The 27,985-nt window shown below is 34.6% G+C and overlaps 1 protein-coding gene across 2 annotated transcripts; it reads right to left on the minus strand.

Moving 5' to 3' along the window:
- Positions 1-27,843, minus strand: LOC121418922. 2 transcript variants are annotated; one of them, XM_041613130.1, is made up of 16 exons: positions 27,166-27,843; positions 17,378-17,579; positions 16,688-16,759; positions 16,159-16,202; positions 9,565-9,729; positions 8,946-9,088; positions 8,354-8,502; positions 7,304-7,452; positions 6,901-6,958; positions 6,470-6,599; positions 5,662-5,800; positions 5,246-5,353; positions 4,206-4,301; positions 3,299-3,447; positions 1,746-2,969; positions 1-1,256 (listed from the first exon to the last, which is right to left on the minus strand). In XM_041613130.1, the coding sequence occupies exons 2-16, from the start codon at positions 17,532-17,534 to the stop codon at positions 1,052-1,054; spliced, it is 2,988 nt and encodes a 995-aa protein (XP_041469064.1). In that variant the 5' UTR covers positions 17,535-17,579; positions 27,166-27,843; the 3' UTR covers positions 1-1,051. The 2 variants fall into 2 exon arrangements, with proteins under 2 accessions (XP_041469064.1, XP_041469065.1); XM_041613131.1 differs by lacking the exon at positions 27,166-27,843 and adding an exon at positions 19,113-19,544.
- Positions 27,844-27,985: the final 142 nt, after the last annotated feature.

The raw sequence follows: 27,985 nt of genomic DNA on the forward strand, positions 1-27,985 counted from the left end.
TATTGCATTACAATTCACATAATATTTATATATAAATTTTTCAATACGAATTACTCTGCATTTTCCTTGGCTATTCAAAATATTTCATTTCTTCCAACAATATGTAAATGACGATTTATAAAGCTTACCCTTGCCCTTCACTCCCATTAAACCAAAATAATACCTTCATTTTCCTTTGTTTAGATATCACTTTGCACACTATAAAATTCTCAGAATTAATTGTGAAGTTTTGGAGCTCCGTGCAAGACGAAATACTAGACATTATTTGGCGACTGCCGTCGTTATCGACAAGAGAACATATGTGTGTTTGGTGAGGAGTTGGAATCTGTTAACCAACTTTGGGAAAGATTTTGATTGAAGAAAGCAGGAAATATAAACAAATCAACATTGTATTTTAGTATATCATTGTGCATTATCAGGATGAGGTGGCTCGTGTAGGTGCACTGCATGAAACATTTTTAGATGAGTTTGCTGTGATATTTGTTTCATAAAGTAGACACATTCGGCTTATCCATTATTTACCTTCTGCCACATCTTGAGTTTTATCTTATACCACTTTCCCCATTGAGGGCCTTTGGACAATCAAATCTTTTTTCCCGGCAAAAGGTTTGACTGGTAATAACTCAGATATCAAAGCATCGTGTTTTTTTTTAATGTTAACAAGGCAAAGAAGGGATTGAAGCTATAATCAAATCCTTCTACAGTTTGACCCGCCAAAACATTCATGTAACCAGGACCAACCTAAATTTTATATGGGAAAATGTAAAATGCTTTGGGCAGCTCTAAACATAGTTGACGTGAATTGCGCCGAGTAGATCTTGGCCAGCCAAAATCTTGGGCTACATGGAAACATGGGCTATTTCTTGTACTTTCATTCGTTCGTACAAATTTCTATACCATATATCGGTATTTTCCATAAAAGGACTGCCAAAGTGACATAAACAAAACATCACTCTATTTCTGCATCACACAAGTATATTATCTATTTCATGTAAATAACTATGACCTCTTATTTTTCATATGAATCTGATATATTTTCTTTCGTGTTTCATCAGACGGCGCTGCAAGGTTCGCCATCTTCGTCAACATAAGATTCCAAGTCAATAGGTTTAGAATACTGAGGTGTATTCTTGTTCCTGTTGGAAGGTCTAGGGCTAGGAGTTCTTCTTCTCTCTTCTGGCTCTGGATTGAGGTAGTTATTATTAGATGAGGGTTTGTTGTTGTCGGTGAGTTCCATCACACGGCTTCCTGGTCCCCTGTAATAATCGAGTAAAGAGAGAAATCAAACTCTAATAGTTAACCTATCGTTCAATTTGAAGAGAGCATACATCTCAAGAAATGCATTTCCATTTCTATATTGAATGATGATATGAACAATAATTATTTGCAATTTCATTCCTTTCAACACGATTTCCGTAACTAAACAATACCATTGAGCAATGGCCTATCGGAAGAGCTGCAAGCAAAGATAATGTCCTAAAATTTTATCCCAACGAAAAATATGCTGTTATTTCCATTCATGTTCATATTCATCCACACCAAAACGGTTTAAACTTGTAAGAAAAACAAAGACTAATACTTCGAGGGAGGTTTACTAAAAATGATAGGCTTTAACATAAATATTTCTTACTTTATTCTGCTTTTGATTTTTATATTTTTCATGAATTATTTATTTTTGTTCGGATTTATTTGGTGTGCACACCAGGCAGTTTCAAGAAGAACGAGAGAGTTCTAAAAATATATACCTTCTTTTGAAGATGTTTTTCAGTTTGAAGTGGCCCTGTTTCTTCTGTCTCGGATCTTTGGAATCCTCCTCCGGAATGTTACATGTCCTCACAAACACCTGTTGCGTAATGGCATCTGCCTCTCTCTCGGAGAGACCATTCGGGTTCTTTTCTTGCGTCTCCCCTCTATGATGTGATCTACTTGGAACAGCAGATCTTCTTGTTGGCGAAGGTGCCTTTGGAGAGTGTGATCGCGGACTATGTGAAGTTTTCCTTGATCGCGGTCGTTGCAGTTCCGAGAGTTGCTCTTCCCTGATGATGTGCGCCTGTAGCGCGCCGACGTCAATACTCTTCCGCCGAGCGTAGAGTCGGTTCTGAGTTCCTGTTCGTAAATGATGTGGCAAGGGCCTTGGTTCGTCCATTCTCTCAGAAAACTGATGTCTCCTCAAATCCGCCAGACTGATGAAATGTGGATCACTTTCCATGGCTACCGATGGAACATTGTCACTACTCCTATATTGCATTCGTTTCAAGTTTGAGTGTCCTTCAAGAAGCGCATGGTGTGCTGCCAATAATGAGTCACTGATACGATGGTGTCCAAGGCCAACAACCATACCATCTATGCTCTTTCTGTGCTGCCTCATCCTTGAATTTCCATTCTGTTTTAATGACCTTGGCATTGCATTAGCCGGAGTCGAAGGAACATAACCCATATGCTCTAAGTCAGTATCTTCCTCCTCTCCGTAAACCCCAAACGATTGCATTCGAGAAAGACTCATTCTTCTTGCCCGGTCTTTCCGTCGTTTTCGCGTCGTGTCAATCACATCACCAGGTTGACGATTGTCGTGGCTTGGAAAATTTGAAGCATTTATTCCTTTCCCGAGCATTCCCGGCACCGGGACTACAGAGTTCTCGGGATACTGCGTCACCAAATGCGCATTCCCGCTCAAATGCGCACCATTGTACGAAGATGGCTCGCGATTGGCATGACTTGGTGGAAAGCTCATAGTCACAGGACCACCTCGGTCATTGTGTTCTGCAAGGTTTATTGCCTCGCTAGTCACTGATTTCCTCCTTCCTTTCGGTCTCATCTTAGACGTTGATTGCCGAGTGGCCCACATATCTTTGATCTCAGTGGGTGAGATGTTCGCCAGACCTCTCTCGCCTTCCATCGAATGGACACCACTGTCACGAAGATTGGTCTCCATGCTGCTCATACTCGAAAAGGATGCTTTGCTGTTTCTCCTGGAAGAATAAATAAGTAATGATCAATGTAATTGCTGCATTCACCACAAGTAGAAGAGATTAATATAAAGTCTGATAGTTTCAAACCGAAGTAAGATATCGTCTTAAATGTATCCTCACATGTTAGAACGGTCAGAGGATCACTTCTTCATGAATCTTGCCATTTATAAATCATCTTTTGGGCTCATAATTCCATCTCAGTTAATGTGAGCAAACGATATAGCTTATTGCTTTCTGAATGACTCGGTTTAAATAAACAAGGACTATTTTCATTTTCTATGAATATTCTGTCACAGTCAATCTTAGAGTGTGATCTCCTTTTTACTCACCTCTCTCGCTGTGGTTCTCTAGTCGTGGGTGATGGTAAATCTTGGGAAGTCAATCGATTGATCTCATTCACAAAGCCGTTCAACTGCTTCAGACACGACTCAACATGGAAACGATCGGGATGGTTCTTTGCCGTGTACTTCAGGAGCCGCTGCAATAATGATAATAGAGTAAAGATTTTGATTGATTAATAATATAATAGGCCTGCCATGAAATTAGTGCGTAATGACATAGCCAAATGCTCTACTGATCAAGTTTAATTGGTGATACGAAAATAAATGATTAATTGCTAAATCGTTCAATCAAAACGATCCAGATAAATTCAAAGTCATTCACAATTTACATCAATTTAACATAGATTTACAGTGAAATTAAAGGATATAGCCATTGATGGTAAGAAACTATTATTATCTTGATCGATTTTGATATCAACTACATCAGCTAATATTATTGAGTGCTCACTACTTAAACTGATAATTCAGCTTTATTTAATTTAACACTAAGCTAATGTGATCTTTAGAAGATGTGAACATAGTAAACTTTCAGCACATAACATCAATTCTTTATTGCTCTCATTTAATTTTTACTTCACTTCGTTTCCTTTCTCAATTAAATCAAATGTATGCTTATCACAAATTCACATTTACGTTTCATTACTATGAAAAACTGAAGGAGACCTTTAGGTCTAGATGTCAGAAGTTAAATGTAGGATCAACAAAAGGCAAAACGCAACTTACTTCTGCGCAATTATAATTATGAACTCATTTCGTTGTCACAAAAGCAAAGAAGTCTTTTATGAAACATGTTGACTGTGATTTCCATTGTTTTGCTTGCAGCTAATTAGATGCAATGATTTCAGTAACAGTCTTCGTGTCACTGAGAGCGTCATTTAATATTCCAATGTCTTACCTTCATAGAATGGACATAGTAGGAGATTCTCTGTAGCGGGGCCATGAGATAGGTGATGGGATCGATTTTTCCTTTCCCGTTCTCGTCAAGTTGTTTCTGTAAACAATCATTATATAGAAAATGTTAAACAAGAGAAACAAAAATTAAGGAAAGTCCATATCATTATTACATTCCTCTTTTCCTAGTATTTGTAGAGAACGTGTTTTTTTTTTCTTCTCACTATTATGGCGTTATCAAGGTTGACTAATGATCCAATTATAGTTTCCTGGAGCAAACAATGTTACCGATGTTCTGATGTCACATCACTTGACACTCGACATTGAATGCATAGTGTTCGTCACAGGCAAATACCTCTCAGTAATCACATTCCTTGCTTCAGGATACTTTGGGGAAGAAGAAAAATCATTCAATATCTGGAAAGTCTTAATCGTTTTTTCTTTCTTGGTTTTGTATTTTGGGCTCTACTGAATGATAAAGATATAAAATATAAGGGTATTACAAAGCTTTGATGATTTTTTAAAGGTTCTTACCTCACAAGTAAAAGAGTAAAGAATCATCGGTACATGAAAGTGTAAGTGCTCTAAAGGGATGTCGAACCAGTTATCGTAGACACACACTCTGTTTTGTAATGACGTCCGTGAAGCGATGATAATTTAAATACCACCCCTGGAAATTGTCTTATGTAATTATTTTATCTTGCTTCGATAGTCACTTTATTTCATGAAACCAAAATTTAAAAAAAAACCTTTGTTATTGACTTGATAAAAACCCTCTGAAATTCATTGAGACGTGCAAGATGATGGAAATTATTCATAAAGTATCTTTTGAAAATTCAGAGAAAGTTGACATTTGGTTGTTGTTTTTGAGCGTTGTTCCTTTTGTTTCTATGTTTGTTTGTCTCTTTATTTCTTTTATGATTATAGCCTACTCCAACCCGTTTGGTGCCGACTGTACACAACTTACCTCAATAAACTGATAAAAGTTTTGTGATGTTCCAAGATGGTTGGCCAACATTGATAAACCGACTGTACACAACTTACCTCAATAAACTGATAAAAGTTTTGTGATGTTCCAAGATGGTTGGCCAACATTGATAAACCGTCACGAAACATTTTCACATAGGATGTGTAGATCTTAAGCAGATTTGACTGGAAATAGAAAAAAAAAACATCCTAGATACATTGCATTTAGGCTATACTTTTTGTTTCATTAATTTATTTTCCATTTCCCCAGAATAATGCATCAAACATTAACAAATTTCAAATGTATAAAATGGATGGTAAATAGTAAATGATTGGTAAATAATATGATGAAAATGGAAATGTTGAACATGCTATTGACAGAATATTTACCAAGCAACCACATATTTTGCTACATGGATATTCTTTTATTCAACTTCGTTCTTAGAGTGTGCAAGTAAATATTTAATTCAATGAAGTTTAAAAGTGTTACATACCTCATCACCACCCGATAGCCTTGCTAAGACATCCCCAACAATGCCTTTCCACTTCCAATCACTCAGTCGCGTTTCTAAAGCATCAAGAAAGGCTGAATGCTCATGATATAACTCTCCAAAACATGGCGGGAACATCACGCTGAAAAAAAAAGAACATAAGCATCCGGATGATCTCGAGTATTGAGTGAGCATCTCCTTACGTCACTGTTCACCCTGCTTCTTCCATCAAGATTTGCTTATGATCGTAGCTTCTTATTTTTGATGAAGGTGTCTCAACAAGCTTAGGCAATTATTATCAAGGTGTTTGAATATAGATCACGATGATCTCAACTGAAATGTTGGTCTTACATAGGGACGGTCGGCTATCATCTAAATGAATAATTGTGAAGCAATATTTTCGTCTTGGCTTACCTGACCTTGATTGGATCAATCGTATAACTCTTTGTAAGACAGGGGCTGAGGAACCGGGGGGGGGGAGTGGGAGGAGGAGGTTACCACCCCTACCTCCCACATTAAGAAAAAACGTGTATAAAAACGTACAAATGATGGTTGTGAGTGTGTGATTTTTTTTTTTTGGGGGGGGGGGCATGCTCAACCAGTCACCCTCCCCTTCATAAAACCGCTCCACCGCCCCTGTAGAGACAGAATATTAGAGATAGTAATATTAATGTAGAGAAGGGATAGATAGAGAATTAAGGGGTGTATATAAAGAGAATTAGAGAGCGAGGGTGCACTGGATGAGAAAAGGCAATAGAAGAAGAACAAGACTGAGGGATGAAATAAGAGATGGAAGAATATGAGTACTAACTTGATATCGTTGAGAGGAATGATAGATTCGATAACAAGAGGCTGGATGATGCATTCCTGAATGAATCGAAGATTAGAGACATAAATCCGCTCTGAAGAAACCAACGAGTCTACCACACGACGACGTTTACCTTCAATGTAAAATAAAATAGGAAATGTTATCAGAGGGATATACCACTCAGCGCTTCACAACAAATAATGTATGTTACCCATGCAAGCTGCATAGAGAAATTATGAATAGATGTAGAGGTTCTAGGTTCGAGCGTGTTCACTTCTTTCGGATCGGTCCCAGGCGTAAATACATCTGATCAATACACTTCTGTAAAAACTCCATCCTATACAAAATATACTCCCAAACTCGAAAATTGTATGTTACACTGGAAATATATATTCGTTATGTTACTGAAAAAACATTATTTAACAATTTCTTACTTTTATCGCTGTCGCTACTTTTTATGGTTCTCTCCGAGTTCTGTTCATTCTGCCCTAACTGAAATTACAAGACATTGGGAAAGAATAAAACAGTTAGTGATTAAGAATAATTTGTTTTTTAATCCTTTTTTATATTTCCGATCGAAACAAAGTTTAAGATGCCGATAAGATTAGCTCTTCGTCAAGTTTAACATTACAAAATTCAATAACATTTCAAATCAGGCATTTGATTAATCTATCTATATATAATATATTCATTTTTACCAAGGTTTTAGCCGACCTTCCATCAAGAAATGCATATCTTTCTATCAATATTAAAGTATCCTTCAAAAAAGCAAGAAAACACGATTATCTGAGAAATAATATGTATAGTCAAAATCAAGAGTAGATGTGAACGTCTTACGTTTCGGTTGAATAGTAAGTTGTCAGTGGATGGGCTTGCTAGTCTAGCTCTATGACGATGGTATTCCTCGGCAAACTTTCGGCTTAGTTTCATCATCTGATCCGCTGCTTGGATCGTTGAGTCATCAGAATCCGATTGTTCCGGATCAACTGCATGCATAAAAACCATCACGTGATAATGGAATTAACCCATGAATCGAAAATTAGCAGAATAAAGTAGTATAAACGGTGACCGGGTTTGCTCACCGATACAATCAGTTTGATTTTTGATCGAAAATCAGATAAAAAATATGACTTAGTTTTAAAAGGGAATCAGATTAAACATTCAAGAGGAGTTAAAAATAATTTACTTCCACTATGACAAAGTGAAATTAATCTCTGCGGATAAACATGGCACAATTTGTCACATGGAATTTGAGTATTATAAAAGTGGTGTCTTGTGATTATATTTGGCATTAAACTTAATTGTTTTCCCTTCCTACAGATCAATGCTTGATTAGGCAGGGTTTTACTCTGGGAATGATTCATATTAACACATGAATGTAGATAGTGGCAACATTAATAATATCCCAATAGTCTTGGTATAAAAATGCATTTTCGTGTCTAGCATTATAAATTTCAAGGATTTGAAATTAAACCAGAGTAGATGTAAAAAATAAATTACTAGCCGAACACTTAATTATTTGACTGGATCTGAATTCAAAGCTATTTCAAATTCAAATCCTTCTGGATATAAAACAAATCATAAAATTTCAACGTAATTCCAATCTTCGGCTAGTTATTATTTACAACCACTCTGAATTTATATTTGAATCATTGAAGTTTCGAGTGAAGATTTGAACCCTATATACCTTGTCGTTTAGAATCCGAAAAATTTGGCCACGAAACCTCTTGGGGGCCCCATAACACAAAGGTTCGCGATTAATCGCTAAATGAAATGGCCTTTCAAAATTATCGTTGCATGCGCACTTTACTCAGTAGACTGACTAGAAACCAATCAGAATTGTTTTTATAAATAAACCTTTGTGTTTTTGTTGGTTTATAATCTCACCTGTCTTTTCACCAGCCTCTGGGAGTGAATCGATGAACGGTTGTAGCATAGGAGGAACAGAGTCTTTTGGGTCGTCAAATACGTCTCGATGAAAACCACTCTCATCGGATTGAGACGATCGATTTGAGCGGGATTGAGATTGAGAATTTCTGTGAATATAGGAATTGCAGAGAGTATCAGAAATAAATTCACGTCCTTTTCGGTGATGACTTGGTCTTGGCTATTGTTTTATTCGTGTCGCCGTATAAAATTATGCAGGCTTTATGACCCGAGCTCAAAAAAGACTTTAACTTTAGAGGGGTTTTTTTAAGCAGCTGGTTGGTAGCATTATGGCTAAATCACAGCTGAACAAAATCACCTAAATGCATAGAAAATTACAAAAATCAACACTTAAAATAATCTTTTTAAACAACTGCTCACTATCGTACCTACGGGGGGCAGGGGGCAGTTTGACCCATACAAAGGACGTATCCCTGATGCCCCCCCTGACGAGCTTGAAAACCTTTTTTGCCCTCCCTGACGAGCTTGAATACCTATTTTGCCCCCCCCCCCCGACGAACTTGAATACTATCATTAAATATAACTAGCTTACGGAACATTTGCTCGATCCGTTTTCTCCGCCATCTTATTCTTGATGTCATTTTGCTGTTCTCGAAGCTCGTCCATCTGTCTTTTTAGATCCGCCGTCGTCTCGCTGTTTTTGGAGACGTCATCAACCGCTTTTCCTAAGTCACTCTTTAAGAAATAAAAAACACAAAGTTTATTTGTCTTTGCAAAAAGAGAAAAGTCAACAATGTGAGAAGGACAATAATTGAAAGTGAAAAATTAATCATCATATAAACTTTTTATACATTTTATAAATGAAGTGCTAATTTAGCACTTATACAGTGCTTGTAAAGTGACTGCACTACAAGTGCTGATATTGTAGTTTAAATTCTAACTAGAAAATCAGCACTTTAGTTTATTATTTTTATGCTCAATAGCAATGTTTCAATTTTTAAAAAATGAGTAAATTTTCAAGTCTTGATATATCTTAAGTAGAATAATGTATGTATATCCTAATCATTATGTTGCTTGTTTATTGTTATCTTGAATAGATTATTTGACCTGTTTATACTTTTGTTATTGGTATGTGAAAATAAAATAAAATACAAACCATATCAATTATTATAATTGTAACAATCGTTATTATTTGAATTCATTTTGTTTACCTGCAGTGTTTCTACCATTTTGGTGAGTTGTTCAACCCTAGCATCACTATCCGACTTGTGCTTCTCCAATGTTTCTTGAAGTAACCGATCGCCATTTTGAATCCTCGAGAGCTCTTGCATTGCCAATACGAAGCCCTCTTTCATCTCTTGGACCAGACAGTGAAGCTGCAAAGAGAGAATATTGATTTGACCGTCAGTTCATTAAAATTAATAATCATACTTAATGGAGTCTGTTAATGTGATTATTTATAGATGAAATGTTTATCTGATAACTGATTTACATACGAGTTTGTCCCGTCTTGAGTTTGATGCCATCGTTGTTGAGTTTCAACATGTACTTAAAGCCAAGCTAATATAGAATATTGTGTTTGCTCATTCGAGTTTACACAAAATTTCAAGTGGTTCAAATTTGTGATATTTCGGTTTGTGACATCAACACAGTATATGGAAAATTACAGTAATGGCTTTGCAATATGTTATGGAGAGCCATTTACCATCAGATTTTTTTTTAAAGTTGATTAAGATCATGACCACTATCTAGGAATAAAAACTGTATATAACGATTAAATATCTGAACTATCTTCATTAAAAAGTTGATAGAAACGGAATATGACAGCATATCATCTCTGTCTACACCCCGATCATCATATCATTTGCCTTATTGTCTATATGTATTCTATTTATTTTGACATTGAGGTGCGTGCTCTAGGCTATGTTTTTATTGAATTTCGAAGTAGAAATGTCACAGTTCATACTGCAATTCCTGGTTTTAATGTACATGGATGGTTTCCCGCGTATGATAAGCTGCATGGCTAGTCTACTCTATTTCTCATCAGTTTAATATCAAGAAATAATTATTTTTGCAAACTATGCAATTGTTTTGATTGAATGAAAAAATGCAAGCATCTGTTTTATCCAGCTATACTTGAATTATGAAAAAGGGGTATATTACATGCCACTCACAACGTGATGGATTACAAATAAATCTTGTTGCTTAATAAGCTGATTCTTCTTTCTAAAGAATCTGTATCTATAATCACGACATCAAAAAAATTATTCGAACAAAATCTAGGTAGGAGGCTTTATGCTTTTTTATATATTGTTGGTCGACCGCGCTCATTCAGTTTATTGTAAACTTTATGAAATGTATATTACGTTAGAATAATCATTGTCAAAATATTATTCATTCATCAGTTTTTATGACATGCAAAGTAAGACAGATTTATTTCGGAGCTTTCGTTTCAACATCCATAGACCTCATGACATTTATATTCCCTCCCACAGGGAACGATGTTGTAATTATAATTATGTATATCATTGTGATTCGTGTGCAGAAAATTATACTCTAGTCAATCCGATGCTACCAGGCAAGTTGCCAAATTAAAGACGTTCGTTGATAAGCCTGAATTTCACGTTGGTTTCTCCCTCAACCCTCGTCCATAGTACTTTATTTATACAAAATACGCCATTATAGATAAATTATTGGTCTCGAATGAGATCATTCCTCTTTTTTACGACCAAGTAACACCAACTTTTATGACATGTATGATGAGGCCTTCAAAGTTCATTTTGACTGCGAAGCCATCTCTGACAATATTGTTGCTTCTTCTGGGCACAGGTGACAGCGAACAGTGTACAGAATATGAATCTCTTTGAAAATACTATATGCTTTCAGGTGAATGGTGTTCATTAGTCCTTCCATAATATGCAGCTCTCAAATAATATCCAATCTCTCCCAGCAGCTTGACCTCTAGGCGATTCGAGCAAACAATCAACTTGCACGTTTCATAATTTTTCTCCATCTTTACTAGACTTCACAAATGCTTATCAAGCCATGTCATCATTTAAGAGCATTACAAATGTTCATATATAACATTTTTAAAAAAAAGATATAATATAAACAAATAATTCCAAGAATATCATACATATATAGGCAACCAGACCTACATTTTTTTTTCAATTAAATTGTCATTCATACATCTCTATCTTGCTTTCATCCTCATGACAACTTTGAATTTTAGATTTTTTATTACTTACAGTACACAATTTTCCCTACTTTCTTTATTGGTTTATGTTCCATCAGTAAGTAGAATGTTTTCTTTCCTTTTGTCACATATGGTATTGACGTCAACACAGTAGGGTAACTTTCTATTATTTGCATTTTCTGGCTTTTCTTTCTTTCATTTGTGTTCGACAACTTGTATTTACGAAGCTGATCTCAAAGACAAATTACATGTATTTAGCCTCTCACAAGTGGGACTTAGCAAATAAAAGACTTTTGATTTATTCGTATGAATTAAAGGCAAATTTCATTATTATTTCACATAAAGTATAAGACAATGGGGACGAAATAAAAACAACTTATAAAACAATAGTAATATAAATCTAATTGCTAATATTGTTCATTACATCCAACTGATTTGAAAATATAATATGAACGTTGATGGGTCAACTGCATGGCATACTGTGACGAGGAGCCCTCCAGAAGCACACCGAAATGTGTACCCCACTTTAAATATTTCGCTTCAATGTTAGTTTTAAGCATCATAATTTTTATAATGTCTTCTTCAAAGATATAATTGATTTTATATTTTTAATATGAAATTCTAGCAATCTATACATAACTTTTTGAGGGTCGTTCGTTATGATCGCAACAGAAATTGTGAGGTTTTTCTAAACCCGTCCCTTTAAAAACTTTCAGACCACTAGTTTGGGTCCAAGCAATGCAGTCATTGTATTTGTTGTTTTATTTTAATCAATACTTACAGTTTTTAGATTGTATTTTCAATTCATTTTTTTTCGAGCTTCAGATTTCAAAGTATATTTCTTTATCTCTATACCAAAAAGGTGTATTCTCTTTAAAAGCAACTCGCCTCCCTGTGGGGTGTAAACATACTTATAACATACTCGCTTGCCGACTGAACAAATACCTAAGGCAAACTTAGAAAGTATTGACTAAACTACCCTTAGCTATTTAAACAGAACACTCAATATGCTCAATCTATCTAGCAATTTCGTTTACCAGTTAGGTACATATAGATTTTGAAAAAAAATACGTGGTCAACATTTTGTGTACACTACTTTTAATTTAATTAGTGGTGTTTTTTTTTTCCTTTTTAATGGATAGGAGGAATGAATGAAATTTTTTTCGCAAAAAAATGACGGAAAGAAGAGCATGCAAATTACATTTTATCATAAAAACCATCGAAATGGATTACTTTACAAAACCTGAAGAAATCGGTGTAGCAAAATCGCATTTCGACTATAATGCCGTGGTATATATCGTAGCTTCGTCAAAAAGAGCGGCGCCTCTAAGCATCTTTGGGATATATATGTACTCAAGATTTCAATTTTACATATGCATCAATTTGCTGAATAAAAAATCGTATATTATTTATCGAAGATTTATCAAAGTCAATTGAAATTATAAAAAAATACATTGCGATAATAATTAAGTTTTATATCATGAATATTTATTACAAATACTCGGAAAAGGGAAAGCGTCCTTTGTATTTCTGATTCTTTCAGTGATAGCTTCTATTATGCAACTCTCTGATATATTTTCTCAACAAACACTCAACGGAATCCTTCAAAAGAGAAATGGGCAAATCGTAGTCTTAGTTATACCCTAGAGAAAAACTAATGAGAATTCAATTGATTTCCAATCGCAAATGTCAACTATCGACACGGTAAGTGGTCAATCAAGTCCTACTTAATCATGAATATTTGATGTTTCTCTTGTACTATCGGCCGTTATGGATTATCAGCTCTATTCAAGAGAGTCATTAGACCGTCTTCTGTACGGCAGTTGGTGGTTCAATTCCCGTGATATAATTCTAATGATCTATAAAGTACAAGCATGGTTCGGTTGAAGAATATCAGGGTTGTAACACAAGATAGCAAGATTTTTTTAGGACATGGGAGGGCCATGATAAGCAAACTGTTTCGGAATACATACACGCAAGAAGGCGAAGCGACCGAGCTTATTTCAACGGCGTCTAATCGAAAATGAAAGTGGTTGATTTGGTGCGCATGCACATTAATGCGTTTATGGCAAGCAAGTACCAAAAAAAATGATAGCAATATTTTTTTAGGACATGGGAGGGCCATGATAAGCAAACTGTTTCGGAATACATACACGCAAGAAGGCGAAACGACCGAGCTTATTTCAACGGCGTCTAATCGAAAATGAAAGTGGTTGATTTGGTGCGCATGCACATTAATGCGTTTATGGCAAGCAAGTACCAAAAAAAATGATAGCAATATTTTTTTAGGACATGGGAGGGCCATGATAAGCAAACTGTTTCGGAATACATACACGCAAGAAGGCGAAACGACCGAGCTTATTTCAACGGCGTCTAATCGAAAATGAAAGTGGTTGATTTGGTGCGCATGCACATTAATGCGTTTATGGCAAGCAAGTACCAAAAAAATGCAATAAAAAACTTTGATATGAAAATTTCAGACTGCCCCCCCCCCCTCCTCCGTCTGGCCATGATGGAGTTGACAAGTAGTTTTTCTTTCTTGATAAGCTTTCTTTATTTCTTTGTCTGTGTGATAGTATTCCGCAAGTCGATTCTCATTGAAAGTTAGCCAATATAGACAATGGAAACTTGAGTCGTTTCCGCATCTCACCGCCTCAATGTAGCATGTTTTCATAAGTAATGACATTAAAAGACAGATACAGACATGAATTCAATAATTACCACTCCCCGTCTTTGAAAAGAATAGTGAAACGTTTAGAATAAACCATAGACGAGGTAAAAAGGATTTTCGTCGGGGTCCGGATCGATAGGGGTCTTTAGTACTCAGTGGGGTATCCATTTCGCTAGCTTTGTACCGTTTAGTTCAATAAAGCACTTGTGCAGAACCAGTTGGAAACAAAAATCAATGAGATTCGAAATAAAAGAAAAGATGGATTCCACTCTTATTTGGATTGTTACTTCGATTCCTTCTGAGGGTTGTACTTTTATCGTGTGTGACAGTAATATAAAGTTCACATTCGACTTTTAAAATGTCTGGATTTAGGATATCAATACCTCTTTAAAATAATATATTTTGTAAGGCAAAAATAATCGCAAATCAATATGGGTCGGATGTGAGTACATGCTAACAATTAAAGTGAAATTATCAGTAAATCTGTTTAATGTTCTACATTTCATATGAGATTAGAAATATGTATCTAATTACATTTCACATAAAGATACGCTAAATTGATAGTAGAGTGCTTAAAGGTTTTCTTTAATTGCTGTGCTTTTAACAATGTTTTTTTTCATTCTCAATTACCATTATTCATCTCATAAAACATAATAATTATAATAACACTTTTAATATTACACAATTATCGGATTTTATATAGCGCAAATTACAGTTAAGTCAGCTTTGTAGTGAAGATGTTATCACAAGTAGGTTATAATGAAGAAACCAACTTCAGTATTACGTTGTTGTGAAGAAAGTTATACAATAGACATGTAAAATTGTGTTATAAGATGACGTCGGATGATCAATTTTTGCTTAATCCCCGGTTAGTGGAGACTTTACGTCCATTTTACGCAACAGTTCTGTATAGTATGACCCGTTCAATAAAACCGAATCCCAGGAGTATATTCTCTTAATTCAATGAATTAGTATTTTTGTTTGGCATGTCGAAAGGAACTTTAGGTTGATTGGCATTGTGTCATGAATATGCTAATTTCAAGGCTTCACCCTGGATAGACGTCATTTTCCGAACTTATCACCAAGATAAAACGTAACATAATATAGATTCAGAACGCATTGTAAAGAGGGGTGGTGTCAGATTGAAATCCTAGATAGTGCAAAGTACAATTATTAAAGTATGTATGATTTCCTAAATGTTCATTTACGTGCTTATGAATTAGTCACGGCAATAGACTAAGCGACCTTCATATAACTTTCCATTCAATGATTGTTCATCAAAAAAAATATTTTTCCATTGATCGAATTTAGTGTTATCTTTTGGTAATACATTTATCCTTCTAAATTAAGGCGCTCATATCCTTTTCCTACGAGCTACGAGCTACGGTGATTGAATATCAGAAATAAATAAGAGAATATTGTATACATGAGTTTTCGCTCTTTTCCTTGGTTTATCAATAGATTTATAGTTTAGTTTAGATCCTAGACATAGTATTCAATTCTACCTCAACATATTATATTTGAAATCGCATCTTTGATGCAACACGTGCATGCTCCTTATATCTAAAAATGAACAAAAATTAACAATCTATTTATTATGCTGTCTCTCCGTATTCTATGTATCAGAGAGGTTCATAACACCACGTCTTAAACACATGGACAAATATTGAGAAAATAAAGAATATGTTTCAAATAATTACACTATGTCTACGATGCTATGATCTGAACTTGAGTGTGAGTATAAACTGTTTGGATGTAATTACTTTACATTTCCAAGCTCGCGTTTCACGTTTAAATATTCAATTTCCATTTGAATTCTTTAAAAAAAATCAAGTATCTTAAAGAAATACTGATTTCAATATATCTTCAAAAGTGAATTATACACAACATTAGCAATACTGGACTAAATATTAAAAAAATAATCATATGTAAACATACCTCGATGATCTGTTCTTCCAGATTGACATTACTTCCAGTATCACCTAAAATGAAGAAAAAATATTATGACATACAATAATGATAATACTCATTTTTCTACTTTCTATTTGTTTCAACGAATTTTCACTCAAAGTATGATAAAAAAAAGTGGAAAGTCATAAAGGAAAATGATTATATTTGTCTTTCAGTCATTTCCTCCCTTTTCATCCCATTCTTTTTCTCTTCCCCTCTCCTTCGTTCACCATCTCGTTCGCCATTTTATGCTTCTTTTCTCCTCCTCCTCCTACCCCCTCTTCCTGCCCCCTCCTCCTCCTCCTACAACCTTCATCCTCCTTCCTCCAACCACTCTTCGTCCCTTTCCCATTCTACTCCATCCCTAAACGTTATTTTCTTTCTCATCCTCTCCTCATTCTTTTCCTTTCCCAACTCCTCCATCATCCCTCGTTTTTTTTAATTCCTCCTTCTTCATCTATTTTCCCCTTCCATTCCCCCCCTTCTACATCTTTCTCTTCCATATCAAAAGTTTTACCTCTTACAAAAGCAGGCGATGGTGTCCTCATTCCTTCCCGCATTGATGATGCCATATCATCAGAGGGTATACCTGAGGAAAGGCATAACAAATTATCAAATTATGGTACATGAATAGACAAATGTATTTTATACTAATAATATCTTGCAGTAATAAACTGAAATGAACATGAACTACAAATTTATCATGTTTATAAAATTACATATCAGGCACCAAGAGTTAATTTTTGAAGGGCATCAACATCTACCTGCAAATTATGTTACTAAAAAATACAGCACCTGTCAAAGAGATAGAGCGTTCATGAAGCAAGTCGTTTGATGGGGCAGGTAAACTAAATATATTCTTACATTAATTTCTCTTTTTTACCACAAAACATGGTTTTATAGAAACTTTGTTTACGTTGGAACGTCAATACTCAATAGTCATATCAAAGAGGTCCTGAAATTAAAAAAATCACTTAACAAATAGAAAAATACACGACAATTTTGAGAAGTTGACACGTGAAATAAAATGAAATAGATAACTTACTGCGAGAGAAAACTACTAAAATCCACCTTCTTATATAGTGTTATTGCAAACTGTACTACAAATATTAAATTAAAATTTTCCAATAAGATTGCCAAAATATATACTCTCTGCATGTATACATTAGAATATGATTTCATATTTTTGGTGTCACGAAGGGCTTACCTCTGACAAACGCAGGCGAGGGTACCCTCAGTCCCTCCATCCTCGAAGTGGACAGCTTATCTGAGGATTTCGAGGACGAGTACGACTTATCTAGCTCCACATCATAAACGCTGACGTCATCTTGATCATCCAACCCATCCGTGATCGCCGACGGCATCAGCCAAGATAGAAAGCGTGTCGGAAATTATGAACTCAAGTTAAACTGTGGGGAGAGGGAGATGTTACATTGAATAAAATATTTACAGTCAAAAGGTAAAATTCCAAATACCATGAATTTAATTGAAAAGTAATATGGTGAGTTAATTGAACGATGTAATTACATTAACTAGAATGACAGTTTGTAATCATAATAAGAGTTGCACAACTAAAGAAAAAAAAGAAAAAAAATGTATGTTCTAGTGATCGCGTTCCCTACAATATATCGCTTAATTTCTGTTTGTTTATTTTGAATAATGTTTTTACACTATTAATTGTGTTTAATGGTACAGTTCTGTGTTAAAAAATTAAGTAAGTAAAGGATGGAAAGGAAAGTGAGATGTAATAAAGTATCAAACCGATCTTTAATTATACATTTATATCTCGCTACAAGTTAAGTTCATAGAAATTTTGCTTCTCCGATCTTGAGTTCTATGACTGTTCGATTGATCTAGTATATTAAACTTTGCTATCGAGAACATTATCATCATAATTCGACACCCGTAGCTTCAAAAGAGGTTAACAAAATATTATTCCAAACATTCGGGACGCTGGATGGGAGCAATGATATTATTATTACCAACGCGAAGTTCAACTTCCAATCATAAGAGATTGCCTAATCAGACCTTAATCCCTCTGTCAATACCGGTGTCATTGAGATGTGACTAAATAAGGCAGTAAATAATTAGACTAAATGACGCGAAACTAAGGGTAATGGATCATAATCCAATTTGATATTAGTATTTAATCCAGTTATTGAAATATAACCTTGAATAGACGATTATATGCGTCGTAAATCTGTAGATTTCGGCAGCTTTGAGCTTTGATTTATAAATTAAGTCTCGTGTCAGTTTTTCACTATCAGTCAATATAGTAAGAATGATATAATTCATATAATAGTTTTGTATTTGCTGCACATTATAGCAATTGTGTTAAAGGAGAAGAGAAAACAGAATTGAACAGTCCGTCAAGAAAGTTTTAAAATTCATCTTGTTAATATGATGAATATGTATTTTTTTAATATTGATGTGATTTTTTAAAATAGACAGCTGTGAAATAGATTATCAATAAAATTGACATGACAATGGTAACTATCACATCTTGTCCCCTTCACGCATCTACAATTGTCATATTAAACAGAATTTCAACTTTGACAAAGAATAATAACATACACCTTTATTAAATGTATCGGGAAACCCTCATCAGTGATTGTGTATCCGCCCGAATGTAAAACTGGTAGATTATAGTACATCTTTGGACTATCGTTTTGAAAAGGATATTCTGAAATATAAAAGGAATGCTATTCTGTAAATAATATTTTTAAACACATGGTCACTTTAAACCATAAGAAAAATAAAAGGTTTTTTAAAATGCGTGCCTACCAACTGTTGGTGAAAATAAATTTCCCTTTTAACCATGGGTTTTGTTGTTCAACCGATAATTGGGAGAATGGATAATTCGCATACATGATTGGTTTGAAAAAAAAGAAGAGAAAGAAATATATATAGAATATTATTTGCTATGTAGTATTGAAACATACCGAGGTAGTTGCATCTTCTGTGATTTTTATCAATCGGAGTGAACATCTAAACTGAATATTGGCTTAATCGTTTAAAAATTGGGCATCCTTCGTATTGATATTCATTCTGCATTCGGGTTTTATCCATGCAGAACTATACCCCCGATGAAGCCGGCGCTCGACACAACGGTATCCTTCATCATAATCTCCTGTTGTAAGTTCAACAAATCAATTCAACACAGTTAAACGACACACTTATTTCCACACCGTTCACTGAAGATCCATATTATCAGGAAAATTAAGATATATCTAAAACGAATATTTTCTCTTGAAGCTGGTTGCGTTATCTCTTGTAATCTAGTAGGATCCATAGAGGATGCGTCTTCTGAACACCATGCATGCTAAAACTATTAGCAACCCACTGCGCCGTGCGGTAGGGTTCGCCGCGAGGGGCTGGCGACATTTCTACATATGTAGATCTGAAGTGTCACTATACATTATACAACCTCATCGTCCAATCAAATACCATTCTTTTGTCAAAGAATTAGAGCAGAGAGGAAAGTCAATGCAACTTTCAATTCGCCTGAGTGACAGTTATATTTGATGATCTCAAGATGAAGAAAAGGATGGGCTTGTATTGACACTATTAACACAATGCCAAGTGGGCTTTTTGCTCACAAAGATCTTTCTTAAGAAATCAATAAATTGGGAGAGATTTAGGGTTATTTTTAGTGTGTTTGAGTCGATCTTGACATCATTGTGATCAATAACAAATAGCGAAACGTTCGTTCATTTGAGAATTAAGTGAGTGGATTTATGAGCAAATCGATAAAATTATATGAAGTTCTTTTTATCAAGTGACAAGGCTTATACTAATCAATTCTGATGATTAAAATAGGAATTGCATTCATATCTGTCTGAAAAACAGTGTTCAAAGCATATAGATGTTTCGAAACAAAGAGTATCATAGTTATAGTCAAAAGTGGTATATTGTTGAAATATATAATGTTGTCAAAACAAAGGAGCGGAGAAGCATATTGTTGAAACTAAAGATTGGAAGGTCATCGAAACGAATAAAGGAGTGAAGTCGAGGTGGTATGGCGTCAGAGTATACATAGGGTGTAGAAGCTTGGGATTGTTCAAAAATAAGAGTGCCAAGCATAGGGTATGGAGTCATATGGGTATCGAAACGTATAAGTGCCGCGGTTAGACTGAATCATAGATGTGTAGAAACATAGGGGTGTCAAAATATAAGGGTGACGAAACATAGAGTTGACGAAATATAAGGGTGTCGAAAATAGAGGTGTTAAGGGATCGCGGTAGAATGGAGCAATTAAGGATGTTGAGACATACACGTGGAGTCCCGAATGTAGGTTGTCGAAAAAAGATAATGTCAAAGCATGCATCTATCAAAATCATGATTTTTAAATTAAAACTCGAATCATTGCTGTATTTTAGCATTAGGGTGCCCTATAGCAAAGTGGTGTCGAAACGTAGCGTTGTATAAACCTAAGGATGACGTAATGATAATGGCGATATGTGTGTGAAATTATTCATGTACAACATTACAGTACAATATATATATATATATATATATATATATATATATATATATATATATATATATATATACTACCAGTCAAAACTGAAAAGTTTGGGTACACCTGTAATCAGAACTGATTTTTTTTGTACCAACATGATTTGCTGGTGATCATGTTGGAGATCTGTTCAGTACAATAGACCAACATGGTTATAACAGTATCATCTAGACATGCTTCAAAAGTGATGCTTGTTGTTTACTGATCAATTAATATTGAATGATTCTTCACAAATAACCAATAAAATTTCCCGAAACGCACCGAGTCAACTCTAAAAACACAAAATAACAATAATCCTCATTTGACTTAAATTGACAGTTTTAAGAGAAAAGGGTCTTTGGACACGCGTGAGTGCTTTTAGAAACGATCTTACATCTTCACAATAAAGCCAGTTTGAAGTTTGATAATTACCCTTTAATCTGATACTAAATTGTCACTGTGTTTGAAAAGCATAAGTGAATAAATTGCAAATGATGTTAAAAATCAGTTCTAATTACAGGTGTACCCAAAACTTTTGACTGGTATATGTATATGTCACAAAACAGGAGTGCCAAAGTACGTGGTATAATAAAATCTTATATAGTCGAAATGTACATAAATTTAATAAAAAATACAGCAGAGTGAAAACATTTACAATTTCTTTAGAAGAGCTGTTGAATCAGGAATTTTCGATAGTTATTGATAAAAAGCATGTCCTTATAAAACATACATGTGCGTTCAAAAGTGCACATATTTTGATTGAAAATTGATGGGAAATCATGTTTGGCCAGTGTGAAAATTTGGCCTGCTAAAAATATATTTGAAAAAATCCCATTTATCACAAAATATAAGTTTTAACGCTGATTCAGCAAGAATTACTTAATCAAACGAGTAAAGATCAATGCCACTTTGGAGCTTTCAGCAAAGTAATGTTAACAAATATTCTATAGCAATACTTATTATCCATGCATGCTCCTATTTACTTATACTGAACCACATCAAATGCCTGCTCTCTGAAGAAGAACACATTAGAGTCAAATTAACTGCTGATTCGGGGCATTTAGAGTTACACCAACCCCTTGAGTTTTTTTCGTTACATAATAACTCGAAGGTTGAAAATATTTGAACCCCAGCTAATTCCTTTTGGGATTTTAATTGGACACTTTTTATTCATATGTTTGTGGGGCGAATCGAAGATGCCCTATGAGGTAGACAAAAAATGACCGATTCAAACAATCGTTGTGCTTTTGATACAGCACAAATAATAGCAACGCCTTTTCTTTATTGGGGGATTAGTTGCAGCAGATAACGTTACGCATCATTTTGTTTAAACGATTTCTCCTTCTTTAATCATTTGATTGATCCCATACCTAGATGCTCTTTTTACTAGTGTGCCTTTAGTCTTTTAAGCTCCGAATGCTTTGGTAAAAGTTATGGTAGGTACATATTTTTTAATTGGTCTTATTAATACGATGTATAACAATAACAGCAGCAAGAGAGCAAAATATATAGTTGGCAGGAGGTTTTGTCGATACATAAAGATGTCATAAATATGTAAAAATGTCATAGGGCTTGTCATGACTGCAACTTGTGATCAATTGCTTAGACATTACAGGAATTGGTACAAACTGGAGAATGTATACAAAGAACGTTTGAAACTGGCCCGATATTTCAGATAACACAGCCGTTCGCAGTACACAGTATGACACATGCATCTGATCGACGACACGACATTAATAAAAACACTTAGCTTTGGGTTGTTATTTTGAAAATTTGAAAAAGTAGTAATTCTAAATCTCACCCTTTTCTTCTTCCGCGTATTAAAGAACTATTACACAGACCAACAATCGATTGCTTAATATGCCATGTAGTCATGTGGTTTTAAACAGAAAGGGATTAAAAATAAGATATTCCTACCCACAAGATGAATTACAAATATAGAAGAGGTTCTCTAAATCGAACTTGGATTGTTCCCGTAATTAATGGCGTAAAAATCACTATCAACCTAGCCTATTTGGGGGATGTCTGGTGAAAGAGAACAAAATAAGGGATAAAGAGCTTAACGAGGGGATTATAAAGTCTATTGATAGATACAATTGAGCCTGGATGTATATATATAGTTCAACTTTAAGGCATTCGTTTCAATTACTATGAAGGGTGGTCAAATTTTAAATAAATTTCCATTCTTCGCCTTTCACCCATAAATCAATTACTTCATTTGCTTTATTGATCTCGATTTACCTTCTTCCCTGTTTTCCATTTTGCTTATTGTTTATTGTTATTTTCTATTAGTTTCCCTCTCTCTTCTTATTCTTATTTCTCCTTCTCTTGCTTCTTCTTTCTCTTGTTTTCATTTTTTTTACATTCTTCCTTAACTTCATCCTTATTCATTTTCATCTCATCACCTCTCATTGCACACGTCTTATTTTCCTCTTTATCTTCTATCACCTTTCTTTCTGCTCAAGAAACAATCAAATAGCTGTATTGTAGTATATATTAACACGAGGCAATAGCTACCAGATTCTAGTCAAATTAATTTTGATTTCGTTTTAAAAATGGCAATATTTGGCTTAAGTAATAAAATTGAAGAGATGCTAAGAGCTACCCCTTCCTGATTATGATTGTATACTGTGTCCCTTTGTATAATAAAATATTTTTTCTGAAGAAAGTCACATCAATACGGATCCACTTCCTGGATCTGTCCCTGGTCCCCGAGAACATATCCTACTAAGATGTGAAACGATTGAAGTATCAATAATTATACTGTTGGAAAGATGCAATAGCCAGAATCTGATAAAACCTTTCACTACATCCTGCCACTACCGTTTTTATACAAGCCCCCCCCCCCTTTTTATTATTTTTTTTTTACAGTTATTAGATATATATTTTTCCTTCCTTCTTTTAGTTGTGTACTTTTTTAAAATCTTCTATATATTTCTCCTTTCTTGATTTTTTTTTGTTTAATATTTGCCTGCTCCCTATTTTTAGTCGTTTATTATTTGATACTGTTCATCCCTAATTTCCCACGACACCCTTTCAATCCCATCTGTTGCTTGAATTATTCCATGTGATTTTTTTAAATAAACCTTGAATTGAATGTGACTTGGCTGTGGGAAATCGTCGTAAAGAAATGATGGTAATAACATTCAGGTGATTATTCAGTTATCATCCTAAAATTTCAATACTGTCGTAAATCCGGGTATTGTAGAAAACACAGGATCGGGAGAATAGAATCTCCTTGGGAGGCAACATAAAGAGTTATTCAGAAGCGAGTCAAAAGATATAAATAAAAGATCCCTGTTATGTATGACAAAATCAATAATAATGATGTTAAATTGTTATCACCTTGTTCGCCAAGGTTGCATGCCATGGTTCGTTTATTTCATTGATATTTGAATCATTTTCTTCACAGCTAAGATCAATAATTCTTTGAGATAATAAGATCAAATAAGGCAACGTTGCATATTAAAGCATGCTTAAAGGTCAGGTCCATCCCAGAAAAATGTTGATTTGAATTAATAGACAACAATCAAACTAGCATAACGCTGAAAATTTCATCAGAATGGGATGTAAAATAAGAAAGTTATGACATTTTAAAGTTTCGCTTATTTTTCACAAAACAGTGATATGCACAACTGTGACATGCAAATTAGACTTTCGATGACGCCCCTCACTGACTTTTTATTTTGTTCTTTATTTATTGAATTATACAATATTTAATTTTTTACAGAATCGACAATAAGGACCATATTGACTAAACCATATAGTATTAAACAATGCTAATTCCACATGTTCAGGAGGAATCAATCATTGTTTCACTTGACAATGAGGAGACAATTAGAATATTTCATTTGTTTTTATTATAACAAAATAAAAAAAAAACATTGTGAGCGGATGACGTCATTGGTCTCTCATTTGCATACCGACTAGGATGTGCACAATTATAACTGTTTTGTGAAATTAAGCGAAACTTTTAAATGTCATAACTTTCTTATGTTACATCAATTTTTATGAAATTTTCAGTGTTATGCTTGTTGGATTTTCCTCTCATTATTCAAATCATTTTTTTTGGTTTGGGGTCGACTTGTCCTTTAAAGGTTTAAAGGTTTGTACAAAGATTGAGTCTGGATCTGTTAGCTATAAGATAAAACCTATTTTGTTCCAAAACGGATTACTTATCAAAAAGATTGGCGCTAATGAAAATGACAGTCATTGCGTACTCATTTATAGGTACATTGTAAGTGTAAGGAGAAGTCCTACGCATTGTATTCGAGGATATATCGGTGACTAGCTGGTTACTTTTATTGGGATAAAGTCATTTGATCTACTGTAAATTTCGTCTGATTGTCATTTTGTTTATACTACAATTGCTCTAGAACCCACTTAGGCCTCGTCTAAGTCTTGTTTAGTCTACTGCCCTTGTAGACTAGTTTTCTACTTCGTCTATTAATTATTTTGAACATGGTAAAAAACACGTTCAAGTAGGTCCATGGTCTAACTATACACTAAATGGCGTTCGACCAAGTGGACAGGGGCGGAAATCTCTCCCAAAAGGTAGGGGGGGGACAAGGACAAGGGTCTGGAAAATTTGACAAGCAAAAAAAAAAAAGGCTATTACCTAAAATTTCAGGTCATGTCGACGAAAATATATTTGACAAGCAAAAAAAAAAAAAGGTCTTCTCGTCCGAAAACGCACGTTTTATTCACATTTTCAGTAATATATTTCTTAGCATCACCAAAGACCCACAAAAGTAGGGGGACATTTGATATTGTGTCCCCCCTACTATTTTGGGTAGGGGGGCACGTCCCCCCTGTCACCCTGGGATTTCCGCCCATGCAAGTGGATATACATTGTTTTAGTAAATGTGTATAGTCAACATTTGACAATGTTGCAAACTTGCTTCATGGCAATTAAACTAATAGTACTAGACGATTTGGTTATGAACGAACGAGTATTAGATCGAACGCAATTTAACGCAATATCACCAACCCCCCTTCCCATTAAGAAGGATAATTCATATAACATGTTTGCAGTAAAAGGGTCTGAAAAGAAGAGAAATCTGAGATGATCAGTGCTTTTATGGAAGACATCGTTTTATTATAACGAATGTGATTAGAGCTAAGCTTGTGTTAGCTTTCTTCATTCATTTAATAAGATTGCACATTATTATTATTTTTTTTTTTTGGGGGGGGCTTTAAAAATGAGTTTTTTCTTCTCTCTCAGAGTGTAGGAACAATATTTGATTTTTTTATGACTAGTTGTTTAAAAAAACACAAGAACCTCCCAAAAGAAACCAGAATATGAACGAAGAAGGTGCTTGTTCGAATTGATGTACTCCATTTTAAAAGAATGGTATTAAAGTTGTTAAATTTAAACAGAATCATCAACATGTTGTATATTCATCAGTTGGTAGATAAAATGAACAAACATATAGCATATGCTATAACTCTAACAAAAAGTATATGGAATCACTAAAAAAAAAAACATTTAGTATCACCTGCCTACAGATGGGGAGGGGGCTTGAGGGACATGCCCCAAGAAATCGTCAACCAAGGAAGAAAAGGAAATGGGTAAGCTATGGTAACATGACCGTTTGTACACTCCAAAATCATAAACTCTTGCACTTCAGTCTCCTATGATCTCCTGTAAATTCAACCTCTAAAGCTCTCCTTACTTTAATTAAACTAGAATTATGAAACTGAAGATAGGGTGAACACATAATAAATTAGAACTTAACACGATGAAGTCCAGATCAGCACTGACTTTACTTTTCAAACTAATCTTGTGGGAAGTTCTGCCATTGTACCCACATTGGATAATCATAGAAATCAACCAACCAATATCCTTAAAAAGCTATGCTTGTCCAAAAGGAAAAAAACAAATTACCAACTTTGCAACCAATCAAAGTTTTGTTTCGTGAACAAATCAGCAAAATTTACTGTCACACTATGACGTTTTTTGCGCCAAAATCTAAAAAAAAGAAGATTTTCTCTAAAAAAATATGAAGAAATTATGTCAGAGCCGCCATATTGTGCATACCCCTCAGGTTGTTTTTGCTCATTTTGCTACAGTACGGTATGTAGTTGTTTTTTCCAAAGTTTTCTATAATTTCAGTAAAACACAACGCTATGTTTTCTCTATAAAAACAAGAGTTTCATTCGTTACACACACGAATGCAATAAGATGTAACTATGAAAATTACTATATTTTACAATGGGCTTAAGCTGAATATTATTTAGCTACAATGATCCTTTTAATTTGACTCTTGTCAATCATTCAAAGTTTTTCACAAAAATCTGCAAACTAAAAATAATCTAGTCATCTCATTTGTCATATTTTGATAAAACAGCTTTCTTCGAGATTAAATGTACAGATGAAGATAGTACCAATCTTGCAATCTTGCATTGAACGGAAGCATTAAAATGTCATTACAACGCATCGGATATGATAGAAGAAAAAAAATTGAAAGTAGTAATTTACATTGATGTTTACTCACCCAACAATTGTCTTGTCTTGTAGATCCTTTAATTCCAGTATAGAAACACACGTGTTTGACGATTTTCAAAATATCACAAAATAATTTCTCCTTCCAAGAAAACAACAATCTTCGATTTGTACACCTCAAATAAGGTCTTCCAAGAAATATGAAAAATACACAGATTTAAATCAATGTGAAACAATAACAATTTCCTATGACAACAGCACGCTAAGACCAATTTCCACAATGAACAAAAAATCGCGTTTTAGCCGAAAGTTGCTTGAATCTGATCAGGATTTTAAAAAGGTCATGATCACATTTTCTAAAATTGATCCCGAATTCAAATTGACACTTGTTAATCCATCGGGTAATTACATCTCGTTGAAGTAATCGCAATTAAAAATAGATCTCTACACCGATTAACACAGTCCTCCAAATTAGCTGTACATCTGCATATTGGGATGTTGTGGCCGTGCATGGAGTTTTCACCTCGAGCGTGGGGAGGTGGAGAGACAGAGGGGTGAGGGCGTTCCATCGACTGGTTTTCGATCGACTCAAACCCACTTAAGAGATCAGTATTTACTTAATCCTAAAATGGACTTTACAATAGCCATGTTAAAGCTCACCCTCTCTCTCAACCCTTTCAACTCTGCGCTCATGTAGCCTTTTCTTCATTGTAATGACTGATAAAAGAGAGCGGTCATTGATTATGATCAAGATGTTCAAACGCAGACATCTGAACTAATATGTAATGACTTCAATAGATGGAGACTGGATTTGAATGTGTTGAGACTGCAACAATCAGTCTTGCAGAGCAAACCCATGTTTTCACCTTCTA

The sequence above is a fragment of the Lytechinus variegatus genome, chromosome 7, assembly GCF_018143015.1.
Source record: "Lytechinus variegatus isolate NC3 chromosome 7, Lvar_3.0, whole genome shotgun sequence".
Taxonomy (NCBI): domain Eukaryota; kingdom Metazoa; phylum Echinodermata; class Echinoidea; order Temnopleuroida; family Toxopneustidae; genus Lytechinus; species Lytechinus variegatus.